Source organism: Pelodiscus sinensis, chromosome 32, assembly GCF_052426305.1.
Source record: "Pelodiscus sinensis isolate ZL-2025 chromosome 32, ASM5242630v1, whole genome shotgun sequence".
Taxonomy (NCBI): Eukaryota; Metazoa; Chordata; order Testudines; family Trionychidae; genus Pelodiscus; species Pelodiscus sinensis.
The window spans coordinates 2,175,001-2,189,984 of NC_143083.1; the positions used below are offsets into that span (position 1 = coordinate 2,175,001).

Here is a 14,984-nt window from a genome sequence, read left to right on the forward strand (position 1 = left end):
AGCGCCAGGCCGAACTGGTTTGTCCCACGCCGAGCCAGGCTATGATCCAGCTCACGTAGTGGAATCTGGCTTCCCGGCTGGTCTCGCCAGGTAACCCCAGCTTGGGCGTGGCTCTGAGGATGCAGGACCCATGGGACGCAGGCTGCCTGGGAGCGTCTGCGCGCGGAGGAGCGCTGTGTAACTCAAGAGCAGCTCACGCTGGGCCAGTTCTCTCCCCGGGGTCTTACTGATGTCCTGGGACCCCTGGAGGGAACCGTGTTTGCCTGGCAGGTGGGTGGCAGAGGACAGGGGAACGCCGAGATGTGCACCTCCATGAGCCCTGATGCCCTGGGCTCGCCAATGCCCCGGGGACGGCAGTAGAAAATCCAGGCACTTGAAGCTGTCAGGAATCGCATTCTGCCTCCCAGCTGGCTTTGCTGGCGGTGGGGGCTGAGGAGCGACTGACCAGGAAGAAGGAAATGGGCGGGAGGGGTCTGAGCTGGGTGGAGCCCGGTGGTGTCACTACTCCCCACCCCTTTGAATTTAGGGCAGTTGCCTACCCAAGCGAGGGATCCAAGGCCTACTCCAGCCCCACAATTGGGGGTCCCATCTGTGGCTCATCCAATCAGGAAGCAAATCCTCTCTCTTTAAAAAACAAAGTCTCCTAGCAAGCCAGTGCCGGGAGCTCCAGTCTCCTCCTGTTGCTCTTTTTGTATCATTCCCTCTTAAAAGTGCATTTCCTACAAAATGTGCAACACAATTGCAACCATCTCGCCACTAGTCTACATGGTACCTGTCCACAGGTGTGCATAGCTCTTTGTACACAGGTGCGCCGGGAAACCCCGCTCCGACTCCCCTCCCCTCCTCCCGCCTGTCCCACCCTAACTTTCCAGAGCCACACAAGAAGCCTCGGTCCACACGACTCCCAGGCCCTGCCCTGGCAGCTGAGCCCAGCCCCGCCTCGCCCCCCCCGCAAGGGGAGTGGTGGGGATTGAAAACAGGAGCTCTGAGGTGCATGCTCCAGGACAGAAGGTTTACCAGTGCAGCTTGCTACCTTGGCAAAGCCCTGCAGAGTAGTCCCCCGCCCACTTTGGCAGAGCCACGCCACAGCCACGCGGGAGCAGGAGGCTGGCCTGTCACTGCAGAGAGCCAGAGGGATTTTCTCCCAGCCGGGCCCGGCACAGGGGAAGGCACCTGGGGAATGGCCCACACCATCGTGAGAATCATTCCCAGAGGAGAGATTTAGAGTTTTGGATTCAGCTGTTTCAGCCAATTGGTAATTCATAAATTCCTGCCCCCTCGATGTGCAACCGGCTCCCAGGGCCTGCGAGCGCCAATCTGAACAGCAGCTTTATCTCTGCGACTGGGACAGTCCAGCCAGCTGCTCCTGAGCCGGCCCAGTGGGGGGCACGTGCCCGACTCCTCTCTGCAGCGCTGGCTCATGTCAAGTCTCCCCTGAAAGCCTGTGCCCTGCTCCCGGTCGCTCCTCCCCTGGAAACACAGGCTCTAGGTAGAGATAGCCCAGGTATACGGCCCCCGAGCTCAGATCAGGGCACCGCAGCCATCTGCCAGTACCCCCCTTCTGCAGCCGGAATGCCCAGCGGCAGCCGAGCCAGGGCAGGATTTCCACCACCCCGCTCCCCCACAAGGCCACTCCTCTAGTGCACTGAGAGCAGTGCCAGGACCCAGGAGGGCTCCGCTCCCCGCCTGAAAGAAGAGCATTTAATGGCATAGAGTATTTAAAAGAAAGAGAAGGCGCACGCAGCGTCTGAACTCCGGGCCAGCAGCTGGCTGGAGGCATCGTCGGGGGTGGAACGGGGAGCAGGACAGCTAAGGAGAGCTTGCCAGCTCCCCACCCCCAGCGCCTCCGAGTTCAGAAACAACCGAACGCTGGGGCTCTTCGACCCCAGCCCCAACCCCTCCCGGAAAGGAGAAAGTCTGCTGAGGGGGGGGGGGACTCAGGTGGGCTGGGGGAGCCTGGGAAATTTGTTCTTTTCTACTCACGAGAGGCGAGAACGAAAGAGAAAGTCAAAAGACAATTTTGCATATACAACCCGCTGGAGAACTGCAGGCGAGACTCCAGCGGCGCTGCTGCTGCTGCTGCTGTCGGAAGAGACCTGTCATGAGCTGTGTCCGTTCTCTCCCCAGGAAGGCAGCCGGCAGGGCGACTAGTGTTTCTGGCCAATGGGACTCTGCAGCGTCACACGCGTGGATTGCTGTTTTGTCTGTAGGATTTTGTTTTTCTTTTTAAAAAAGTTTGAACCTTTTCCTTCCTTCCTTCCTTCCTCCCTGTAACGTCTTGTGTGTGGTTATCTTGTTTTGTATTTGTCGTCATCCTCTTCCTTAATTCGCTCTCTCCATCTTCACTGAAAGGCTGGGCCTGGTGCTGTGTTACTTGTTTTCCTCTCGGGATGCCCAAAGCAGAGGAGAAGGGAGGCGATGGGACGGGGCAGCTGCGATTATCCCAGGTACCAGGACTGAGGATAGAAAGGGAAAAAAAAAGACAGATGTCAAAGTTACTGATTTGCATATAGACCCCTTCCCCCGCAGCTCACGAGACTCGGCCTCAGTTTTAGAAGCAAAGGGATCTGGCCCCGACGCTTGCTCGTTTGAATTGGGCCCAGAGCTGCTGTATGGCAGGTGTTAATGGCCACCTTGGGGCTTGTGAGCACTGCAAAGCCGGCTGCTGCCATCTCTGAGCGAGGGCAAGGGGGAGGGCACTGGCCTGGGACGGACGTACGCTCTGTGCCTCGGTTTCAGCGTTCCAGGGGTATACAGCTGCTTGGTGCTACTCAGCGCCTGTGCCCGTCTGCATTCACCTCTCCAAAACGTGGGGCATGTGTGGGATGGCCTGGCTGCTGCCAGGCAGGGAGGCGCAAGCACCAGAGCGTGCCCTGCTCTGTGGCCCATGCAGCGAGCTCACCCCGTGCCCCGGGACCGTCTCTCCTCCCTTCCCTCCTGTTCTCATGCCGCGCTGCCTTAGCCCCTCCAGCACGCACGGAGCCACGGCCCGGGCCAGGAGCTTCCTGCTCAAGCATTCGACAGGTGGGGAAATGGAGGCGCCAAGCTGCGGATGCCGAGCGTCTCTCTAGGGCAGAGTTCCTGACCCCAAACCTGGCACGTCCCTCCGCCGCCCCAGACAGTGGGCGACACCCGGACACGTCTCGCCAGGGCTGGACACGGCGGTAACATCCCCCCCACGCAGCACCCCTCCGTCCAGCCAGGCTGCATTAGCCTTGGTGGCCCCAGTGCCCAGCCTGCAGGGTGCCGCCTTCCTCGTTCCCCACCGCCGAGCCCACGCGTGGCTCCGCTGACCCACGCTGAGTGTCTGGGCCCGGCTCCCTCTGCTTGCCTGCCTGGCCTCCGCACCGGCCACTGCGGAGCTGATCTGTGGGGCACCCACAGACACCAGCAGGGATTTCCAGGTCACCGCCAGATCCCTGGCTAAGCATCAGGCCTGACCTGACCCAGCGCCCCCCAGCCCCCCACCCACACACGCTGGGAGCTGCTGGGGTCTGTCACATTGCGGTGTCCCAAGGGGCGGGAGGAGGCAGCTAGTGCCTCCCTCCTACTGCTCCGACAGGCTCTAGCTGGCCCCACACGCTGCCACGGTTGCGTGTTGTGGGGCAGAACTGGCTCCAGCATCTAGCGCTGCCCCAGACGCCTCCAGCTGCTCACCTTGTACCTGCCCCCATCAGGGCCTCCCTAACCACAGGAGTCCCCGGCTCCTGCCCTGTGCCGGACGTCCTGCTGACCCGGCTGGGCCGGGGCTGGCCTGTGGCGCTAGGGCTGGGGCCTGGGCCCAGCGCGGGGTTCTCTGCCCCCGGTCGACGATCCTCCGCTGGCCTGGAAAGACCTGGAGAGAATCGCTGCTGCCCTGACTGTCCTGCTCCCTAAGTCTCCCAAGTTTAAGTTCATCCGGCAATTACCTCATGTCTGGTTTCCACTGGCAACCAGACGGCTCTGGGCGTGACCCGTCGACTGCAGGCAGCCCGCTCTGGACTCTGCTCCCCCCGGGATTCCCTGTCCCCTTCCTTCCACTCTCCCTGGCCAGCTGCTCGCTCTCCTTTAACCCTGCAGCTGAACAACACTGACTGCCTAGTGGTTAGCGCAACAGGGGAGTGAGGGAACCAGAACTCCTGGGGCCCAGAGTTGCAGTTTCTCCATACGTGTCACTGCTCTTCCCTGCAGACTCGGGCCCCTGAGCTCTGTTCCTCATGAGCCCCCACATGACCCTCAGCACATCACGTCCCTGCTCCGTGCCTCAGTTTCCCTTCCCATCTTGTATCTCTTAGCCTTGCCAGCTCTTCCGGTCGGGGATGGTCTCTGACCATGTGTTTGTGCAGTGCCTGGCACAGCAGAGCCCACAAGTCAGTACAAACACGAACAATTCACGTCACCGGTGCTTCCACCCAGGCCTCAGTTTCTCCATCCCGAAAACAGAAATGATAATAAAACTCATCTGTCTCTCATGGAGTTGCCTGCCTATCTATCTATCTATCTATCTATCTATCTATCTATCTATCTATCTATCTATCTATCTATCTATCTATCTATCTATCTATCTATCTATCTATCTATCTATCTCCATACCCCCCCTCTATCTATCTATCTATCTATCTATCTATCTATCTATCTATCTATCTATCTATCTATCTATCTATCTATCTATGCATCCATCCCCATACACCTCCATCTCTCTCTCTCTCTCTCTCTGTCTATCTAATGAGGGCGCATGAGAGGCAGACACACCCCATAAACATTCTCTAAACTTAGGCCAATGGCCAGGCCCTGCGAGGGGGAGCTGCCCAGCGGCCTGGCGATACCAAAGGGCTCGTGGCTCCTGGCCGTGCGCGCTCTGGGCAGTGCGAAGGGCTCCCTGGGGCGGGACAGCGCTCTCTGGGAGCGGCATTGGGGGCGCAGGGCAGGGCCCCTCCTGCTTTGCCCAAAGCCTGGGCGAGGCCATCGGCCCTGCTGCAAGTAAGGCCCCGTGCCCAAACAAACGCAGAAGAAAACCAGCCACTCAGAGAACAAATACCACAACTCCTCCCTCCAGCAACAGCCCACGTGGTGCAGGCAGCCAGCCAGCGGCAGGGCCGGGGGCGTCCAGTGTATTGCATGGAGTGCAGCATGCATTGCTTCGTGGGCAAGCGCTCTGCATGTGCCTGGCCCTCAGACCCTGAGGCTGGCTGGAGTGGAGGGGCTAAGGAAGACAGACAGGGACACAGACCAGACTTTCCGGGGCCCAGCAGAGCGGGCCCAGCCCCGTCTGGCAGCCTCTGTGCTGTTGGGAAGGGTGAACGTCCCAGGGAAGGAGAACAGAGGGAAACGATGCCATAGCTGGCCCAGAAGGTGTGGTGGTTCCCTCGCGTGCTGCGGACACCCCTCTGGGGAGCAGACCCTGTTAGGATGAGACAGGCGACAGGAAAGGGGTTATTAGAGGTGTAGAGAGTTGGGTTGTGATGAGTGGGAGAGTCGCATGTTGAGTTGCCGGCTGGGCGCGAAGGCCCCGCTGAGATATCTAGACAGACTTGTGTGCGCTGCAGGGGACGAGCCGCTGGTCGTGGTGCAGGTGGGTACCAGTGATGCAGGGAAAGGCAGAGGGCCAAATTTAGGTTGCTAGGTCAGAGATTCAAGTCCAGGAGCTCCATGGGAGCATCCTCTGACATGCTTCCAGCTCCACGCACTGGGCCAGCTGGAGAAGCAGAACTGCAGGGCCTCAATGCGTGGGTGAGACGATGGTGCTGGGAGGAGGGGTTAGGTCTGATGGGAACTGGGGAACCATGCGGGGAAGGAGGAGGCTGCACAGGCAGGATGGGCTCCACTGAAGCTAAAACAGAACCAGATGCTGGCTTGGAAAATTCAAAAGGTCGTTTTTCAGGTGTTTTTAAACCAAGGGCCAGGGAAAGCCAACAGGAGCGGAGGAGTGCACGGTACGGACACACAGAGGCCTTATTAATGGGGGCTAGACAGCTAAATACCAACACATTCTATAAGTGCTTGTACAGAGAGGCGAGGCGTCTATGCACTAAGACGGGTCAAGCTGAGCGCCTGGTATTGCATGGTACGGATGTAACAGGCATCATAGAAACGTGACGGAACAATGATAATCAATGGGCCACCCTCACACCAGGGAACAGGACACACAGGAACGAGAGTGGGCTGGGCTGGGGGGGCGGGGCGGGAATGGCCCGGCATCACATATGGTGGGATTCTTACGTGAATCAGGCGCAGTGAGTATCTCTGTGGGTAGAAATTCCACGCCTGAGGAGAGCAGGGGAAGGCACTACCAGCCCCCGACCAGGTGGTGACTGCGTGTCGCACTTGTGGGACGGGGAGGAGGAAATATCGGAAAACCCACCACAGGAGTATTTAACTGCAGAGTGGGCACGGGGGGAGGCGCACCAGTGAGGAAGCAAGTCACACAGAAATGGAAAGGAAGAGTCCCACGAGTGAAATGCCTGCAAGCTGCATGGAAACTATTTAAAAACACCGAATAAAGGCTCCGACGAAACGCAGGCCCCAGATCCAAACAACAATGGGGCCAAAACCCCTGGCTGTGCCACACAGGAGAGTGAAAGCTTTGCGCAGGGACACAGCGACATCTTTTAAAACTCGCGAGTCCAGTCCTACCGAGGGAAGTGAAAAGGAGCATTACAAAGTGATTCGCTTTGGCTGCTGCCACAGTCGTAAGGTTTATGGAAATCCCTAAGCCTAGCAGACTTGTATTCACAGAGGTTGAAAAACGTACTACCTGTGGCCTGTGTATTTAATATCACAGCAGGGTCCCACCCTGCCTCCCACTGATCCAGCTCCATTTGGTCAAACTGTCAGTAAAATGCACTAGATGCAGGGTCGCTGATGTGGGGGGCAAAGGGGGCAATTCTAAAGGACCCGGGGCCCCGAATGCCGCTTCCGCTACTACACCAGCAGTGTGCCTGGACCCCCCTGCACAGTGTGCTCCAGGGGGCTCAAAGAGCTGGGCACGGGGGCTGGCACAGTGCTCTCTGGCAGCGCTAAGGGCTGGCTGCCCCTGCCCTGCCTATGTTGCCCAAGGCCCTGCGCCTTCTGGGAGCACAGAGCCCCCTGCCTTTCTGAGGGGCCCAGCGTGTCTGTGGGCTGCCCTGACCGCATGATTCCTCCCTCCAGTCCCCTGCACTCAGGTAACAGCTGAAATCCGAGCTCTGGGCCAGAGTGTGGTACGGAAGTAAGGAGGCGAACACTAATGAGCTCAGTGGCAGACTGAATATGCAGCGAATATGCCAGTTTGGGGCTGGAGTCTGCTCACGGTGATACACGACATCAACAGGACCCCACGTAACCTGGCTCCAGCCACTAGACCCCACTCCCTTCCCACAGGTCAAAACAGAACCCAGGAGTCCTGGCTCTCAGGCTATGTCGCCACTAGGCAGCTTTTAGCAACAAGGATGTGTCGACACAACCCGGTTGCTAAAGGCCGGCGCCTGTGAACGCTGTTTGCTAGCACTTCTGCCGACAAAATACTTCTACTTCTATGAGTGGCAAAATGTTGGGGGGGGGGGTGAGAAGCACCCGTGAACAACAAACGTTTTGTCCACCAATTGCTAGAGTAGAGATCCCCTCCAATTCCCCTCAGACCTGTAGGCTGTACCTGGGCTACAGGGGCTGGTTTTGCCCAGTAGGTCTCCCCGTGAGAACAGCCACAGAGGGGGCACTGGAAGGGGAGAACCTCCTGCGGCTGGAACAAAGCACATGCCCAGGCTGGGGCCAAGAGAGGAGCTCGGCATGCCAGGCCCCACCCCCCGTGGCCAGTCGGACACCTGCGAGGTCGCCTATCCATGCCAGGTAGTTCACATTTTGGGAGCGTATGAGTCTAAAGTTATTTTCAACAGAGCTGCATCTAGACATTTTTTCGAAAAAGCTCCATGTTGAAAAAAAGCAGCAGCCATGTTTATGCTAATGAAGCACGGGATATTTAAATCCCTGCTTCATTAGCAATTTCGACGTGCTTGATTTGCATCCCTCTGCCAACAGGCTATGTCGGCACTGCACTGTTCTTCTGGAAAAAGTGAACCGCAATTTGTGTAGCCTTTTCTGCTTCTTTTTTCAGAAGAGGCTTTGCTGACATTGGCCCATCTACACTGGGCCAAATGTCAGAAAAAAAACTTTTTTGGGGGCATCCCTTCTTCCTTGTAAAACAAGGTTTACAGGGATGACGAAAAAGTGCATCCGCTCTTCCGAAACATTTTTTGGAAGAGAAGACGCGTTCCCTGGACGTGGCAGAGTTTTTCCAGAACTGGTTTAATAGCCTCAGACTGGTTAAATCCTCACGTACACCGGGTTAGCTTAAGCCTGTAACTTGCCTGTGCAAACTGAACTGGTTTAGGCCAGCGTTAAACTTCTTTAAATAAGAACATCAGAACGGCCACACCGGGTCAGACCAAAGGCCCATCCAGCCCCGTGTCCTGTCTGCAGACCGTGGCCATATGCCCCAGGGGGAATGAACAGAACAGGGAGTCATCAAGTGATCTATCCCCTGATACCCATCCCCCGTTTCTGGCAAACAGAGGTGGGGGACACCAGCCCTGCCCTGCCTGGCTAACACCCTCCATGAATGTGGATAGTGTCAGAGGGGTAGCCATGTCAGATGCGTCTGACAAAGTGGGGCTTTGCCCATGAAGGCGAATGCTCAAATAAATCTGCTAGTTCTCCTAATGGGTCTAGATGAAGGGTTTGTGCCGGTGTAATGGCATCGATTTAAATCAGTGCATCTTGCTTAGCACAGACAGGGTCTAACATTCTCTGGTTGAAAATTTGAAAGTGGACCAGCAGCTAGGGTGAAAGTGATCAAGAAATCACAGAGTTCATGATTCTAAGGAATGGTAGAAGAACAAACAGCAAAGCAGAGACAATGGATTTCAGGACGGCAGATTTCAGTAAACTCAGAGAGCTGACAGGTAAGGTCCCTTGGGAGGCAAGACTCAGGCTATGTCTAGACTGCAGAGTTAAATCAGAATAAGATACGCAAATTGTGAACCGCAACTTGCATGTCTTTTTCCACTTTTTTTTTCAGAAGAGGCTTTTCCAAAATTTCCCATCTACACGTGGTCAAATTTCGGAAAAACCTCCTCTTTGGGAATATCCCTTCTTCCTCATACAATGAAGAATACAGGGATGCCAAAAGAACAGGTCTGCTTTTTCAGAAACTGTTCCGAAAAAGTGGACGTGGTCCTTAGTGGAAACGGGGTAGGGTTAGAAGTTAAAATAAAAAAAGAACAAGTTAAAAATTACTTAGAATAGTTAGATGTCTGCAAGTCACCAGGGCCTGATGAAATGCATCCTAGAATACTCAAGGGCTACGTCTACACTGGCATGATTTTCCGGAAATGCTTTTAATGGAAAAGTTTTCCGTTAAAAGCATTTTCGGAAAAGAGCATCTAGATTGGCACGGACCCTTTTCCGCAAAAGCATTTTTTGCGGAAAAGCGTCCGTGGCCAATCTAGATGCGCTTTTCCTCAAAAAAGCCCCGATTGCCATTTTCGCGATCGGGGCTTTTTTGCGCAAAATAAATCTGAGCTGTCTACACTGGCCCTTTTGCGCAAAAGTTTTGTGCAAAAGGGACTTTAACCCGAACGGGAGCAGCATAGTATTTCCGCAAGAAGCACTGATTTCTTACAGTAGGAAGTCAGTGCTTTTGCGGAAATTCAAGCGGCCAGTGTAGACAGCTGGCAAGTTTTTCCGGAAAAGCGGCTGATTTTCTGGAAAAACTGGCCAGTCTAGACATAGCCAAGAAGCTGATAGAGGAGGCATCTGAGCTTTAGCTGTCATCTTTGGAAAGTCATGGAAGGCAGGAGAATTCCAGAAGACTGGAAAAGGGCAAATCTAGTGCCCGTTTATAAACAGGGAAATAAGAACAACCCAGGAAACTACAGACCAGTCAGCTTAACTTCTGTGCCAGGGAAAATAATGGAACAAGTAATGAAGGAATTCATCTGCAAACATCTGGAAGATAATAGGTGATAGGTAACAGCCAGCATGGATTTGTAAAGAACAAATCATGTCAAACCAATCTGATAACTTTCTTTGATAGAATAACAAGTCTTGTGGATAAGGGAGAAGCGGTGGATGTGGTATACCGAGACTTTAGTAAAGCATTTGGCACGGTCTCGCATTAGCTGCTTATCAATAAACTAGGGAAATACAACCTAGATGGGGCTACTCTAAGGTGGGTGCATAACTGGCTGGATAACCGTTCTCAGAGAGTAGTTATTAACGGTTCACAATCATGCTGGAAGGGCAGAACAAAAGGGGGTTCCACAGGGGTCTGTTTTGGGACCGGTTCTGTTCAATATCTTCATCAACAATTTAGACGATGGCATAGAGAATGTGCTTATTAAGTTTGCAGATGATATGAAGCTTGCAGGGGTTGCAGCTTCCTTGGAAGATAGGGTCAAAATTCAAAATGATCTGGACAAACGAGAGAAATGGTCTGAGGTAAAAAGGATGAAGTTTAATAAGGGCAAATGCAAAGTGCTCCACTTAGGAAGGAACAATCAGTTTCAGGAAGGAGTCCTGCAGAAAGGGATCTAGGGGTCATAATGGACCACAAGCTAAATAGGAGTCAACAGTGTGACACCTTTGCAAAAAAAGCCAACATGATTCTGGGATGCATTAACAGGAGTGTTGTGAGCAAGACACGAGATTAGGCCTCAGTCGGAGTATTGTGTCCATTTCTGGGCACCACTTTTCAGGAAGGATGTGGAGAAACTGGAGAGGGTCCAGAGAAGAGCAACAAAAATGATGAAAGTTCTAGAAAACATGAGCTATGAGGGACGACTGAAAGCACTGGGCTTGTTTAGTTTGAAAGGAGAAGACTGAGAGGGGACACGATAGTGGTTTTCAAGTACCTAAAAGGGTGTCACAAGGAGGAGGGAGAAAAATTGTTCTTCTTGGCCTCTGAGGACAGGACAAGAAGCAAGGGGCTTAAACTGCAGCAAGGGAGGTTTAGGTTGGACATGAGGAAAAAGTTCCTACCTGTCAGGGTGGTTAAACACTGGAATAAATTGCCCAGGGCAGTGCTTCCGAAATAGTGCTCCGCGGGACTGTGGGGTTCCATGAAGTGAAAGTAAGGGTTCTGCGAGAACCCGATCACTCCCCACCCAGAGCCGGTCTTAGGGGTGAGCAAGCCGGGTGGTTGCCCGGGGCTGCCATTTTCGTAGGGGCGCCGTGGTCATAGGGAGGGGCCGTTTTTTGTGTGTGTTTTAGTCGACCAGTTTTCCCCGGGTTTTTTCTTTTAAAAGGGTTCCATGGCCAAATAAAATTGGGAAACACTGGCCTAGGGGGTTGTGGAATCTCCATCTCTGGAGATATTGACGAGCAGGTTAGACAGACACCTGGCAGGGGTGATCTAGATAGTGCTTGGTCCTGCCGTGGGGGCAGGGGACTGGACTCGGTGACCTCTCGAGGTCCCTTCCAGCTCTAGTGTTCTGTGAGTCTCTTCCTACCCTGTCTCTGGAGTTTCAGTCACAATCCTCCCCCTCCCCACAGCCGTTCAGGGTAGAGTGGACCAGAATCCCTGGCAGGGAACAGCTAGGCCACGCCACAGACAATGTCCAGGCCAGAATTAGGAAAGCCAGGCCCTAAGCCCACCCGCCTGGCAGCCTGTGTGCAGTGGTGGCGCCCTGAGGTCACTGCTGTGATGCCACCGTGGGAAACCCTGTGATCAGACAGACACTGGCACTGGGACCCTGCTGCAGTTCTGTAGTCCCCCAGCAGGTGGCAGCACAAGCCTCCCCCTGCACACTGCATGGGTCCTCGCTGGAGGGATGGGGGCCCAGTGGGGGGGCCTAGTGCAATCCCAATGGCCAGTCCTGGCCCACACCCGCTGCCCACTGCCGTCAGGGGCTGACCGGTCACACCTGCGCACCAGATTTCTGCATCCGCCCCCCTGCGGAGAAATGTCTGGGAAACCGAGTCAGAGAGAGGCTGGGGGAGGGGCATGAAAGGGGGAGAAAAGATATGTTCGTTCCCTGTGCCGGAGCAGAGACACAGCTGCTGCTGGAGCTCTGGGGTGGCCCCCGCTCTGCAGATCTGCGTTCCCTCTGAGGGCTGGCTGGGGATGAGAAGGGGAAAGCCGGGAGCTCTGGCCTGTGCCAGGACAACGCAGGCGTTTGGCGGCTCTGGGAGTGTCGCTAAGGCCCAGAGGGCTTCAGGATGACCCGTCTCGGCTGCGCTCTGGAGCTGTGGGGCAGGCCGGCTCAAAGGAGACAGAGACCCCAGGGGTCACCTGCACAACAGCTCCAGCTCCACAGCTGGCTTGGGGGCAGTGCTGATTTGGAGGGCAAATGCCCCACCGTGTCCCCCAGCCCTGCACTGGTGCTCTGAGGGGAGAGCGCCTCCTATCACGTCACCCCCACTGCTCCCTGCACCCCTAAACCCAGAGGGCAAAGCAGCCCTCGGCTGTCCACATCAGAGCAACCCTAGTGCCACCCCGAGGCATTGGGCACGACCCAGAGGGAAGCGCATCCCTTCCGCACAGCACCCGCCATCGCTGCAGGGGTGACTCAGCCAAAAGAATGAACTACCACCACTGCAACCCTGGGTTGTTCCTGGGCTCCCCCCGCTCGGTGCCATCCTGGCCATGCATCCCCCTCTCCGTGCGTGTAGGTACCGGCGGCCGCCCAGCACGGCCCCATGGAACTCGGGTCTGCCGGCTCTGAGAACACAGGCCCTGCCCCTGAGCGAGCCCGTGGCTAGCCCTAGAGAAGCTGACACACACAGTGGAGAGCTTCTGAAGGCAGCCAGCAGAGGCTGCACACGCACAGCACACAACCCCCACGGGGACGGAGTGTGACTCTTGCTCAGCACCAAGAGGAGTTCGAGTTTAGCCTACGGATGGCAAATAATTAAAGCCATTAATCACGATTCATCACAGCTTTAATCACACTGCTACGCATGAACAGAATAGCAATTTATTGAAACCTTTTTGCATGTTTTGCAAATGTATCGATTTCAATTACAACACAGAATACCATGTACCATGCTCACTGTCTGTTACTATGTGTGATTACAAATATGGCCTGGTTTACACTGGGGCGTTATTTCGAAATAACAAGCGGAGCGTCCTCACTACCAAGCCTGTTATTTTGAAAGAGGAACTCCTGCTTTCCTGCTTTCCACGAGGAATAACGCTAATTTCAAAAGAGTCATTTCGAAATAGCAGGAGCGTGGACGATCCACTGCCGCTATTTTGAAATAACCACTCCCCAGAGCCATTCAGAGTAATTACTCCCCAGGGCTTCCTCGGGCCCTGAGTCGAGGTACCGTGTCCACAGTCAGGGAGCCTGCCTCGGACTCATTTCGAGGCTTCCTTGTAGTGTGGACATGCTATTTTGAAATAGTTATTTCAGGAGTTATTTGAAATCATTTCCTAGTGTAGACACACCCTATTTGACCCAGAAAAAGGACAAAAGAAAGAGTATTTTTCAGTTCATCCCCCGCGAGTGCTGTAGGGAACACTCTGGTGAAAGTGCACTTCTGGGTGGGGAGTTACAGGCAGGAGCCCGTAGGTCTAAGCAAACCTGTTGCTTGAACGCTTGGCTGCACAAGCCGTAGGACTGAGTAGACTTGTCGGGGCGACTGTTTTGTCTTTGAGTGCAGCTAGGTAAGAAAACAGCTCCGTGGCCGAGTCGCCCTTTCCCATTGTCTGAAGGAAACTGAAAAGCACAAATATTTATAAGACAAATAGTATAAAGTCAGAACTGCCCCTTGGTGGTCTGTGTTGTAACTGAAACAGTATCTCTGACAATGCAGCGCCCCGGTACTGCCAGCGACTGCACTTGGCTCTCTGGGTCGGGGCGATTCGTTCCGTTATGGGGTTGCTTTGTTTTGAGTTACTCGTTTGAGCGCCCGGTGGCTAATTGGCAGCCGGAGGAGCGGTGCTCGGCGGGGCTGGCAGCCGCTTGGGGTGACACGGGAGCCCCCCGTGCTGCAGTTTGCATTCGCCCGGGCTACGCAGGGCTCGGGGGAGGCGGCCTGCAGTGCTCTGCACCTGGTTTCTCAGCACGTACCTTTGTTCCCTGGGGGTTCCAACCACAATGAATGAGCACAGTGTTCACCTGAGTCCCTCCCCGTCTCCAGCCTCCCCGGAGAGGCTGGACAAACAGCCCAGTGTTTACAGCCCTGCATTCATTCTGCCAACATGTGGACACGCGGAGCAGGGGAAAGCGGAGGGGGAGTGAATTCCCGGCAGCTCTGGGCTCCCGCCTCCGCGCTGCCAACTGTCCGCCACGCAGATGGCGCCAGAACAATTGGCGCTAATTGGCAGCCGTGCTGGCACTCCGCAGGGACCGAGGGAGGCCTGGCTGTGCCCGCTGGCCTCTCCCGCTCCCCGGGAACTGCAGGAGAGCTCTCCCCAGGGCTGGGCACCGAGCAGCAGGGGCTGCCAAGCCGGTGCCACTGCCAGAGCTGAGGCTGCCGAACTTGTGTCAGAGGTGACAGTGTTGCTGGGTCACAGCTGGGTGCCCCCAGAGCCGGCGTGTTCCTCACTGGAACTCTTGCTTAGCACATGACCCCCTCAGCAGCCCTGCAGGGCCTTCTCCCTGGACTGACCCGCCAATGCCCATGACAGAGCACAGGAGTACGCAGGAATCATTCCACCGGCTGCTGAAATGCAGCTCCCTCTGGGGTGGAACATGGCACATAACAGCAGCTGCTCAGGGCAGCTCCATGGAAATCCCAGGAACAGGTCCCTGCATAGGGCCCTGTTCTCAGACCCTTATGAAGCCCCCCCTCCGATCTCTACTAATCTGTTACGTGTCTCCTAGTCTCTCTCTCGCCCTGGCCTCTCCCTATTGGTGATGTCTCCTGCCATACGCCAACTGTCAGTTCCGGGGCAGGGAGGGCGTCTCTGCTGCGTGTGCGTCTGGCGCCCAGCGCAGCGGGGTCTGCGCCAGGGCTGGCAGGAGACGCCCTCGTCCACCCAACGAACTGCAGCCCCAACTGAATCAGAGGATCCTAGAACCTCA

General features: G+C 55.5%; 1 protein-coding gene across 7 annotated transcripts in view; it reads right to left on the reverse strand.

The window, feature by feature from the left end:
• The window catches only part of NFIC (nuclear factor I C), a 159,288-nt gene that overhangs the window by 10,107 nt on the left and 134,197 nt on the right, over window positions 1-14,984 (reverse strand). For 4 of the 7 annotated variants that reach the window (XM_075903267.2, XM_075903266.2, XM_075903265.2 and 1 more), the window contains one exon: window positions 12,914-13,673. In XM_075903267.2, coding sequence (XP_075759382.2) covers window positions 13,443-13,673 — 231 coding nt within the window. In that variant the 3' untranslated portion in view covers window positions 12,914-13,442. Of the gene's footprint in view, window positions 2,457-12,913; window positions 13,674-14,984 lie in introns of those variants that run through there. The other 3 variants (XM_075903269.2, XM_075903270.2, XM_075903271.2) reach the window with 2 other exon arrangements.